The sequence below is a fragment of the Anser brachyrhynchus genome (genome assembly GCF_964034855.1).
Source record: "Anser brachyrhynchus genome assembly, chromosome: 29".
Taxonomy (NCBI): domain Eukaryota; kingdom Metazoa; phylum Chordata; class Aves; order Anseriformes; family Anatidae; genus Anser; species Anser brachyrhynchus.
In genome coordinates this window covers 725,156-735,928 of record NC_137722.1, presented here as the reverse complement: position 1 = coordinate 735,928, position 10,773 = coordinate 725,156, and the positions used below count along the sequence as shown (strand labels likewise).

At 60.8% G+C, this 10,773-nt stretch overlaps 1 protein-coding gene across 2 annotated transcripts; it reads right to left on the bottom strand.

The window, feature by feature from the left end:
* Positions 1–52: 52 nt before the first annotated feature.
* Positions 53–10,693, bottom strand: CCNT1 (cyclin T1). 2 transcript variants are annotated; one of them, XM_080570728.1, is made up of 9 exons: positions 10,438–10,676; positions 9,345–9,426; positions 8,916–9,044; positions 7,975–8,035; positions 6,606–6,668; positions 6,261–6,306; positions 3,219–3,382; positions 2,805–2,875; positions 53–2,441 (listed from the first exon to the last, which is right to left on the bottom strand). In XM_080570728.1, exons 1-9 carry the CDS (start codon positions 10,611–10,613, stop codon positions 1,032–1,034), a joined length of 2,202 nt encoding a protein of 733 aa, XP_080426854.1. In that variant the 5' UTR covers positions 10,614–10,676; the 3' UTR covers positions 53–1,031. The 2 variants fall into 2 exon arrangements, 1 of the variants encoding a protein (XP_080426854.1); XR_013942560.1 differs by lacking the exon at positions 3,219–3,382 and having other exon boundaries at positions 10,438–10,693.
* Between the last annotated feature and the right edge of the window lie 80 nt (positions 10,694–10,773).

The following is a 10,773-nucleotide window of genomic DNA, read 5'->3' as shown; positions in this document are numbered from 1 at the left end:
TCGGAGGAAGGCGCGGAGCTCAGCGTAGACAAAGAGCCTCGCAGACCGCGGGTGGAGACGATAACGTTTATTGAAGTCTGGAAAAGTGAGAGGCTGAAGAACAAAACAAGTTCGGCTTTTCCAAAACATTAGACCCAAAGGCGGGTGCCCTCGGCCAAAGATTTAGGGTTTAGGGGGGCGGGAGGAGCTCCGGCGCAGGCAGGGTCTGTCCGTCCCCTCGCCCCGGAGCTGCCCCGCGCCCCCCTCCAGCCCTGCCCGCGTCCCGGCTGCGGTCACAGCACCAGCACCTCGCTCCCGCACCCAGAGCGGGCTTGGGGCTTTGCATCACCTTCTGCAGACACCGGGGCTCAGCACCCGGCCCAGCACCCTCACTCCACGCCGGCCCCTCTCCACCACCACCGGGAGCACCCCAAGGCCGGGAGCACCCCAAGAGCCTTTGGCGCACGCCACCTGCCCAGCCCGGTGGCCCCTTACCCTCCCCACGCACCGTTTTCCTCCGTTCTGACCCCAAAAAGCTCCTCGACCCACTTCCTGTCACCATCAGCTCGAGCGGAGCCGCGCAAAGCCACGCGAGCAGCCCCAAACCCTGCCAGGGTCCCCCCGCGGCACCTGCCAGCATCACAAAACTTAAAAAGGAACAAGAACGCTAAAAGATATAAGTTACTGCTTAAATTATTTGTAAAACATCTCGGGTTTTTCTGCAACGTGTTTTAAATAATGCCCCCCCCAGGGCCCCCCCACGCAGTCCGTGTTCCCCAGAGAGGGGGGGGGCTTCAGTTCCAGCAGGGCCGGCCCCCGCTGCTAACCTGGAAGTCGGCGAGGGAGGGAGCGAGGAAGAGAAAGGGGTTTTTGTCCTTTCACAGCTTCGACGACTCCTCGCGGTAAATAGGAACAGTTCGAATAAAACAGTTCTCGGGGAGGCAGCGGAGAACGCAAACAGCCCTTTCCCTCCACCGCAGGGGCGGCCCGGGTCGGGGTGGGGGAGCCGGGGCAGGCAGGTCGGTTCGTCCCAACTCAGTAGTAAAAAGGAATTATTTGGGGAGGGGAGGCAGCGGGGGGGGCGGTTCTGAGGGCAGCGGCGGGGGCCGGGGTCTGTCTGTGTTAGCGGCTCGGGAGCCGGCGGCTGCCCGGGGGGGGTTCAAGAGCTCGCCGTAGGCGTGGAAGTCGAAGGCGGGGGGCTGGGTGGGCTGCATGCCCTGGGCGCTCAGCAGCGAGTGCAGCATGTTGACCGTATCCTGGTAGTCACTGGCCTGGCTGGCGTTGTGCCCGTTGGCCCCCGCGGGCCCCTTGTCCGATTTGCCGTGGGGACCCCGGGTTTTGGTAGCCGGGGGCAAAGGGAGGCCGCCGGCCTCCGAGCCGTGGCCCGGGAGGTGAGGATAGGGGAACTGCGCCCCGGAGCCCTTGGAGCTTTTGCTGACTTTGGGCTGGTGCTCGTGCGCCGCGCCCGCCGCCGCCGCCTCCTCCGGCAGGGGCCTCTTGCGGGAGGAAGAGCCGAAGAGGCCGTAGGTTTTGTGGGGCACGGTGCTGGGCGGGCCGACGTGCTTAGAGTCTCCCGGCCGCTTGTTGACCACGCCGCTGGGGCCAGCGGCGAGCTGGGGGTGCAAGTGTTTGTGAGAGTGATGGTTGTGGTGGTGGTGGTGGTGGTTGGAGGAGTGGCCCTTGTGCTTCTCCTTGTGCTCCCGGCTCTTGGCGCCGCTCTCGTCCAGGGAGCCGGGCCTGTCCGCGGCGCTCGGCACCTTGATGCGCATTTTGATCTCCTCCTGCTTGGAGGGGAGCGGCCTCTCGCCGCCTCCACCCGCCACCGGGAGCCTCAGCTTCAGAGCCGAGGCTTTGTCACTCTTTTCGGGGCCGGGAGGGCGCTCGGGGTTCTCCGAGCCGATGGGGATTTTCAGGATGATGGGCGAGGGGTTGCTGTCCTGCTGGACCTCCCTTTCCCGCTGCTGCTGGACCAGGAGATTCTGCGCGGCGTAGGCGTACTGCGACCTCACGTTGGCCTCCATGTTCTCCAGCTGCCGCTTCTGCGCCGCCAGCTCCTCGGCGTGCTTGGCGCGGTACTCCTTGAGCGACACCTTGGCTGACGGGGCGTTCTTGCCGCTCTGCTTCTGATAAGCAGCGCCATCTTGCTGCGGAGGGTGCTCGGCGGCCGAGGAGCTTTCGCTAGTCCTGTGGCCCTGGCCGGCTTCCAGCTTGGGGGGAGGGTGCTGGGACAGCCAGTGCTCCGGCTGCGACGCCTCCGCGCCGCTCTGCTCGCGGGGGGAATCGGTTGAGGCCGGCAGGGACGGCCCCGCGCCGGCCGTCGAGGACGTCGACATGCTCATCAGGCCGGCGATGTTCATGTCCGAGCTGTTGTTCCTTGAAATCATGTTGAGGATGGTCTGCTCCGACAGGCTCTTGTCTTCGCTGTGGTCGTCGGCCTTCGACTTCCGGGCTGCCTGAGAGGCCTGAATAAAAGCAGCGAGCGGTTATTTACCTCGGGCTGTCACAGAAAGGACGCGAGCAGCAGCTTTCCTGCTGGCTGACAGACACCCACTTTGCCCCCCCTCTCTCTCTCCTCATGGAGAAATGCCCATCTGTTGGGCACGGAGCTGCTAGAGCAGCTGAAAGGCCAAGGTTTCTACAGAGTTAATTCAGAAACGAGGCACTCGAGTGCCGAAGGAACGTTTTCCAGACCCACGGTGTCCAGTCTGACCCCCACACACGCCCTTCAGACGCTGCCTGGCACTGTCATGCTGGAGACGCCTCACAGCGCACAGAAACATCAGGGCCCGCGTTCTCCTGCAAGCGGCCCCAAAGCAGACTCTTACCCGCCAGTTCCGGATGCGTTTGAGCCGGTTGGGAGTTTTCTCGAGGATCTGCAGGAATTCATGAGTCAGTTCTGCAGAGGAGACACAAAGCCAGGCAAGATGGTCAGAGACGGGCAGGAAAGCCCTAAGTCCATCAGGGCAACCCCCTACTTACTGATGAATGGAGCTACCGATGAGATGGAGCTACTCCGGGAGGGGAAATACTGACAGCTAGAACCACTGACCACAGGTTAACTCATCTCACTGTGCGCCTTTTGCCATCTCTGTTGTACCATAGCAGCTGCTGCACTGGAAACTTTGGCAAAACCAGAAGCCCTTGAGTCCATGAACCGGCCAGTGGCCGTGTTTGAATGGCAGGAACAGAGATGCCAAGATAATACAAGAGCCTTTGGGGGACCTTGCTCCAAAACTTACCATCTAAGAGCTCCAGAGTTACAGTGCCATCAACGTATTCCCACCAGTGCTTCCCGTCCGTGGAGACTGGGATCTCCCAGTTGGACCATTTACAAGCCAGGTGGATACAGACGCAGGCCACAACGGGAGGGGTGTACTGCAGGCTGAAGGTGGTCAGGTGCAGGCTGACGTCACCAGCAGGGAGAGAGAAACAGAAAGCCATGAACTCCCAAGCCTGAACCTCAGCACACACAATCGCCCAACTGGAGAGACGCTGCGGGAGAGGTGGACGTGGTGGGGAAGTCCCTGCCGTTCCTCCCCCAGCGCGACCCTACGGTTACAGGCGTCTCCGTCCCACTCTGCCAGGCTGCTCCTGCCTTCCCCGCTCCGCTCCGGGCACCTCTGGCAGCTCGAGGCTCCGCAGCGAGGCACGCTGCCGGCCCGCTCGTGCCCTCCTCCGAGGGAGCAGCTGGGGTACCTGCCCGCCCCGACCTCTGCTGCTGGCTCTGCTCAGCCCGAGGTAAAAAAAAAAAAAAAAAAAAGTCCTAGTGCAGCTCCTGGGAAGGCAACGCCACTGGCAAAGGGCATCGGTACCGCTCCGAGAACCTACAGGTCGAGCGCAGAAGCTCCTAGGATCTGCGCTCATCCCCTTCTGTCTCTCCGAGGGGAGCGATCGCACATTTGCGTCAGGGGAGTTTACCAAAAGCACCAAACTCCTTAAGGCCCACGTCTGTTTTGCAGTTACAAGCCCAATTTGCAGAGATCCGCACCGGCTGCGTTTCAAATCCGATCTCACCCCGAACCCCCTTCACCCTGAACCTGAGCCGCAGGCAGGATTCGGCCCGTTTGGTACGAAAGCCGCCGTGCTCTTCACGAACCCGTCTGACATCCCTCCGTTAAAAGCGAGTGCTAGAAGTCACCTCCCTGCTAGCTGCACGCGCGCCTCCTCCAGCTGGCCACTCCGCGCTTTTGGGGAGGGTCCGGTCTTGCCCCAGGGAGCTTCACAAAAAGCACTGACACCGCAGCCACGAAGCCTGTCGTAAGCGAAGGGGCTCACGGAGCTCCTGCCATCGCCAGGCCCTGCCCTCCCTCCCCTCCAGAGCTGCTCTGCAGCGACTCAGGAGCGTCTATAAAAGGGAGCCTGGCCACACGTCAAGCGTTTCCAGCGGTAAATGGATTTGCTCAGACGTCAGAGCTGGGACGGGAGGTCTGGGTAGCACCGAAGAGCTCGGAAATCGCAACGGGGAGCTCGAGCCGACAGCGCGCTTTGAGAACTGGGGTGCATCAGCCCCCCAACCTTCCTCTCCAGCTGCACGAACGCCCGCTCCGCCAAGCCTTAAAAGCCACGGCAGAGCGCAGGAGCAGCCCCGCTGCCACACCTGTGAACCAGCCCCTTCAAAACCGTGCTGCTGAGCACCCCCATGCGGCTGCGGGGTACCAGCAGCCCCATCTCTTCGCCGCGCACGGGTTACTTAAAAGGTTTTTCTACCAACGCAATGTGGAGACACAGAGCCAGGCATCAACGGCCAAAAAAAAGCATGAAATCGTTTCGTGGGTATCGCATTTATCCACACGCCAAGAAGTCAAACCCGGAAAATTCAGAGCGAGAAAAAAAATCCTTCAAGCAGCGTGCCTAAGAAGTGAAGCCCAGGTGCACCAAGAGCCTCAACTCTGCCCTACGACGATGCCAGGAAGAATGAAATGTTAAACATTTGTAGCTACGCCTGATGTATTTACTTTATTGCTCAAACACCCCAATCGGGTGTTTCGAGGCATCACGTCAGGGCAAAATTGGGACCGCCTGGCCGCGTTTCTTACTTTCTGCCTGGATTTCTTTCAAGTCTAACCCAAACTCCTCATTTCTTGGTTTTGCAATTATCGCTGCAGGGATAAAAACCCGTCTCAGGGAGGTTATTTCCCCACGTAGCGCTACCACCGCCTTCCCCTTAACCAGCGTAGGAAGGAAACCCACACAGTGCCCTTTGGAGCCACGGAGGTGAGCAGCAACACCCAGGTGTTCTCCGCTCTGCTGCTTCCCTGCGCTAGCGGCGTGCTGCCGGGCGCTGCTCCACCACGACAGGAAGGTCGTAATCCTTTGCCACCCTCCGCCTAAACCCAGAAAATAGTTTGGGACAGATTCCTGCTGTTTTAGCCCCGGCTACGTACTCCTTGTGCGGTGTTTTACGAACAGCGAAGCCCCATCCCTCTCTAGGCAGCAGGTGGGGCAGCCCGAGGCAGAACCGACACCTAACCCAGCTTTTTCTCACGTCATTTCTGCCAGCTCTTTCCCAGAAACACAACATTTTCCGTTGCCACAACTTGGCCTGTTCCAAACACCAACGCCGTGATTTGCCTGAAACTGGTAATCCAGAAAACAAAATTAAAAAAAAAAATAAAATAAAAAGATGGACGTCCCAACACGAGGACTGCCACCGGCCTCGCAGTGAAGATCCAGGTGGTACCTGATAGAACTACCCGGACCTCTCAAGGTGAAAAAAAACCCTAGGGACTCTGTTTAATTTCCCAAACTCCACCTGCAGACAGCGCTTCCTGGCCTGCCAGCGCGGCCATTCAGGCCGGACAAGGCTGTGCTTTTCTCCTGAAACCCTTCATGCCGGTGTCCAGCTCCTGTTTCTCTCCCTTTACCTCAAAATCAGCTTTCTCTGGGGGTACAGATCGCATGTTTTCAGAATTCGCACAGCACCTAGTCCTGCGAGAACTCCCTCTCTGACACCTAGGTACTAAGCAAGCAAAACCATTTGCATTTGCTTCAAATCCACCCTATGCCTGTTTTTCTTTTTGGAACTTTCGACAAGTGTCTAACCCTGTGAAAATAAAGCAGTGAGGTTCTACAACAGCCCATCTGCCTCGCTTATACGGCCGATTTTGCAGCTGGTTTTGGTCAGAAGCTAGCAAGAGAAAGGTTTCCTGCTGTCTCTGAACCAAACCCAGCAGTCCCTGGTTGCTCACTGGCTAAGCAATGCCCCAGGGGTCACCGGTGGCTTATCTCCTCCAGGTAAGGCCCTTTGCCAAATAGGAATTAAGTAATTGTAAAATAATAACCTGTTGGTAGCCATGAAATAGGAAGTTTGCGCCAAGTCCTTGCTGGCTGGAAGAGAAAAGCAAAAAGGAGGGAGTTAGCCCGGGCTTCCGACAAACACTACCACGTTTTACTTTAAAAACCACCGGTCTCTTGCCACCACGTGCAAAACAATCCCCCAGCAGTCGGATCGACTCAAGCCACGTCTCGGGAAGGCTTTAAAAGTACCCAGAGAGCTCTGGGTGGCTCAGCAGAGCCACAGCCGCTTACAACTGGCTCTGTTTTGATGCCGCCTGCGGTTATGGAGGAGACCGACTGCGGGCAAGCTCTCCTGCAGCAGCGGGCCGCGAGCACGCGACGCCTCTCACCTCGCACGAGCTGAGTGCACTTCACCACGTGGGTATGGGGGTGGTCGATCGTGATCTCAAAGCCTGGAAGAAGACAGATACAGGGCCGTCAGGTAACGAGCAGCAGACCCCGACAGATCTACGAACCGCGGGTCTCCTGCTGCCGGGGGACAAGGCTTGCTCCCCTTCCCTCCCACAGCCCCTGCCCAGAGGCAGGCAGGGACAGAGGAACCCATTTTCCTTTATCCCGAAGACTCGAGACCTCCAGGCACAAAAACCCGAAGGTCACTGCTGCTGCCAGGCCTCCATCCGAGCAGCTAAGTGGCTTCTGCGCTTGAAAGACCTCGCTGAAAACAAAACAACTATGAAGTATTTTTAAAATAGCAAGACAAAGCCTCTTGGAGCAGCTGGGAGGAAGGAGAAGACAATGGCATCTGCTCAAAGGAATTTCTGTCACCCAAAAAGCTAAGAGGAAGCAGACGTTTTCCCTTTGAAGGAGCCTGCAGCCCTGGAGTCAGTGGAACTTAATCCCCGCTTCGGTTTCCCATTCAGTTTGTGCATTATGGTTTAAAGAAAAGGAAAAAAAAAAAATCCCATCGGTCCACATGTGCAACAGACTCGGTTCTTGCCATGCGGAATAGTCCAGAATATTCTAGATGAGCTGGGAAGTTAGAAAAATGCAAGGGGAGAAGTGAGCAGAGCTCGGATCACCGCTCACCCCCTGCCTCAGCAGGCCAACACGTGCAGCCCCCGCACGCACCTGCCTCCTCCCACCCCCTCGTAAGGTGGGGATCAGCGGGATTTACTCTGAAGCGAGTCAGAAATAACAACGGCACGCTGAGCGTTTTGGGGGGCTGCACACAAACTGCCTCTGCGGTAAAAGAGATGTTAGGAAAAAAAAAACGGTAACAGGACGTGTTTGAAAGGAGCAGGGCGCTGGGTCCAGGAGTCACAGCCCTGAGCGCGGGCTCCAGCTTCTGCTTTCTGGGAGGGGAATAAAACAGCGACCTGATCACGTTAACCTCCAACCCCAGCTCGGTTAGCCACCTCCCAGCCACGGGACTGGAGCTTTATCGAGCTCAACAGCGCAACGGAGCACAGCGACCAGTGTCCGAGCGGTACAAAAACTGTTGTGGGGGGAAAAAAAGAGACGAGGCACACTTCCACACCTCAGTTTCTCCGAGCACTGAACCTGACGCGAGTTACACCTGGAAATGCTGAGGTTAAAAAGGAAAACACGAGCAGAGGGGGTGAGAGCAGAGTTTGTTGCCCGGGCTCTTGTTCTGCCACTGGCCAGCTGGAGATCTGCCCTCCAGCTGTGGAGCAGACTGTGCGGAACGCTCCTGGGTCCGGGATTCACGTGGCCGCCCGCCCGCTTTGAAAAACTTACCCAGGGTCTGCAGTATTATGCTCTCTAGAATGACCAGGTCTTGGGCTTGTTGCAGGTAAGCCTGGGGTTGAGAGGACAGGCAGGTTACTCGCGACGAGGCACTCCACGTAAAGCACGCACATTTCTAACGCCCTTCTCTCAGGGAGGCAAAAAGAGCAAGGGGAAACCTTTACGCCCACCCGCGCGGGGGGAAACCTTTACGCCCACCCGCGCGGGGGGAAACCTTTACGCCCACCCGCGCGGGGGGAAACCTTTACGCCCACCCGCGCGGGGGGAACGGGCACGGATTCCCTGCCGGAAGGGAGAAAAGCAGAGCGCCGGGCGGACCCGCTGCCCTGCCAGCGCTCGAGCTACGGGATCCAGGCCCTCTCGGTCCCGGTCCCTCACATGGCTACGCGGGCAGCACGGGAGAGGAGGCGGCTTTTGTCCTAAAGCTTCCCCGGATAAAGCTTCCCCTTTCCCGCAGGGTTGGCTGCTCGGTTTCAGGTGAAGACGGGCTGTCTGGAGAAATTTGGCAACGTTTCTACCAAACCCACCGCTAAAGGCGTGGGGACGGAGCAGCCCCAGCTGCAGACGCCACCCTCTGCCCTGCCGGGCGCTGCAGCCAGTCCCAGCAGCTGCGCCCTCCTTTTAACGCAGGCACCGTTACACAGCAGGGCAGAAGAGGAGAAGGGGAGAGAGGTCGCCACAGAGCGGGGAAGGAGAGCCTCCTGCTCTACAGAAGCAGCCCAAAAGCTCTCTGCAGCGTCAGAGCAGAACTGGAAAGCTGTCGCTGCCCGTCCCAGGGCGCAGCCGCGCGCTTACGGAGCGGCTGCGTCGGAACCCGATTTGAGGAGGAGCTGCAGCCATGCGGCTCAGGGCGCAGCACGCTTTACACCGCTCCCGTTCCCCGCGCCTCTGCCCCTCGCACCAGGGCATAGCTCTCCGACCTCAACGCTTACCTCGCTCCTGGTGTCCGGAGGAGGCTCCTGAGGATGCAGGCAGGCGTGAGCTACCTTGATGACGTGCTCCAGCTTATGGGGCTGCTCCTCCACCTTGGCTGCAAGGAACAGAGCCGCCGGTGCCACCGACTGTAGAAGAAAATTAACTCTCTTTAAGCTATAAAGCTTTAAATCAGAGCACATAAACTAGATGAATATTTGTCTTAATTTGTTTTTTAAAAAAATAATTATTTAATTTTGGTAAATAAAGCCTGCACAAGCCTAAATGTCACCAGGAGGACAACGCATCCCCAGTGCCTCACAGCAGCTACGAAGCCCCCTCCCCGGGGCAGGTCCCACCACGTAACTGTGCCCCCCCCCCACCTCCCCCCATCCCCTCCTGGCAGCAGGAGCAGAGCCAGGGGCCCCCGGAGCCCCCATGGCACTTACGTTCCTGTGGAACTGGGTGAAGGACTGCACCATGTAGAAGCGGTGCATGTACACGATGGCTGTGTTGATGGTGAGCTGCGAGCTGGTGGCGGGGCTAAGGAAACGCACGACCCCCCCCGGGGAACAACCTCTGGCCCCAAAGCGCCAGGCCGGGCCCAGCTCCCTCCCCGAGGCCCCGCCGCCAACATGGACCCGGCTCCCCTGCATCTGAGCCTGGTTCCCCCCAACGGTTGGGCCCAGCGCTCCCCATGGCCGGAACCGGCTCCCTGAGCTCCCGCTGCCCCCAGAACCAGGCCTTGCACCCCCCACTCTGAAATCACGCTCCCCCCTCTCCGGGGCTGCTCCCCCTGGCTCTCCCCAGCTCCCAAGCCCGGGCTCTCTGGGGCCAGGCTCTCCCACCTTCAGCTCTCCCCACTCCCGGGCCCGGCTTGCCCTCAGCTCCCCCCAGCTCTCCCCACTCCGAGCCCATCTCCCTCCTCACTGGGTCCAGGCTCTCCCGGCTCCGGATCCCCCTGCTCCTGGCCCGGCTTTCCCTGCTCCGGGGCCGGCTCCCCCCTCTTCAAGCCCAGCTTCCTCCTCCCCGGGCCCAGCTCCCCTCAGCTTCTCCCCGCTCCGGGCCCGGCTCCCTTCAGCTCCCCCCAGCCCCCGGGGCCGGCTCCCCTCTCTCCGGGACCAGGCTCTCCCGGCTCCCCCCGGTCCCCCCCAGCTCCCCTCGGCTCCCAACGGCTCTCCCCACTCGGGGCCCGGCTCCCAACGGCCCTCCCCACTCGGGGCCCGGCTCCCAACGGCTCTCCCTGCTCCCGGCCCGGCTCCGGGCTCTCCCCAGCTCCGGCTCCCCCATTTCTGGGCCCGGCTCCCCCCCAGGGCCCGGCTCTCCCGCTCCCCCCCGGCTCCCCCCAGCTCCCGGGCCCGGCTTCCCCCCGCTCCGGACCCAGCTCTCCCCAGCACCCCCCCTCCCCGCTCCCGGACCCGTCTCTCCCCCGCTCCCCGCTGCCCCCAACCGTCCCCGTCCCCTCCCCCCCCCAGCCCAGGCCCCGTCAACGGCGGCTCCCTCAAGCGCAGGGCCCGGCGCGGCCTAGCGCGGCCCGGATACACGTTGAGGCGCTGCCCCATGTCCTGCAGCAGGTTGGCCGCCTGCTGCCGGTACGAGAGCTCCTTGTCGGGGTCGAGGCCGGCGCGGCGCGAGGGGCTGCGCTCCAGCTGCTCGCGGCTGAAGTACCAGCGCCGCCCCGCCGCGCCGCCGGCCCCGCCGCCCGCCGAGGCCTCCATGGCGGATCCGCGCGCGCACGCACGCACGCACGCACGGACGTCACAACGCGCTTGCGTCACCGGCGCAAAACGGTATGGGGGGGGGAGCGCGGCGCATGCGCACAAACGCGGTGCCGGAAGGGGCTGGGGGGGTGGTCCCGGTCCCGATGCCCCCCCCCGC

Bases quoted from the DNA above. Each gene is read 5' to 3' on its own strand.
- CCNT1 (XM_080570728.1), bottom strand. From the start codon at position 10,613: ATGGAGGCCTCGGCGGGCGGCGGGGCCGGCGGCGCGGCGGGGCGGCGC. The intron at 3,383-6,260 runs GTTATTATTTTA...TGGTGACGTCAG, and splicing joins TATTTCATGGCTACCAACAG to CCTGCACCTGACCACCTTCA. The intron at 2,442-2,804 runs GTAAGAGTCTGC...GCTTTTATTCAG, and splicing joins AACGCATCCGGAACTGGCGG to GCCTCTCAGGCAGCCCGGAA.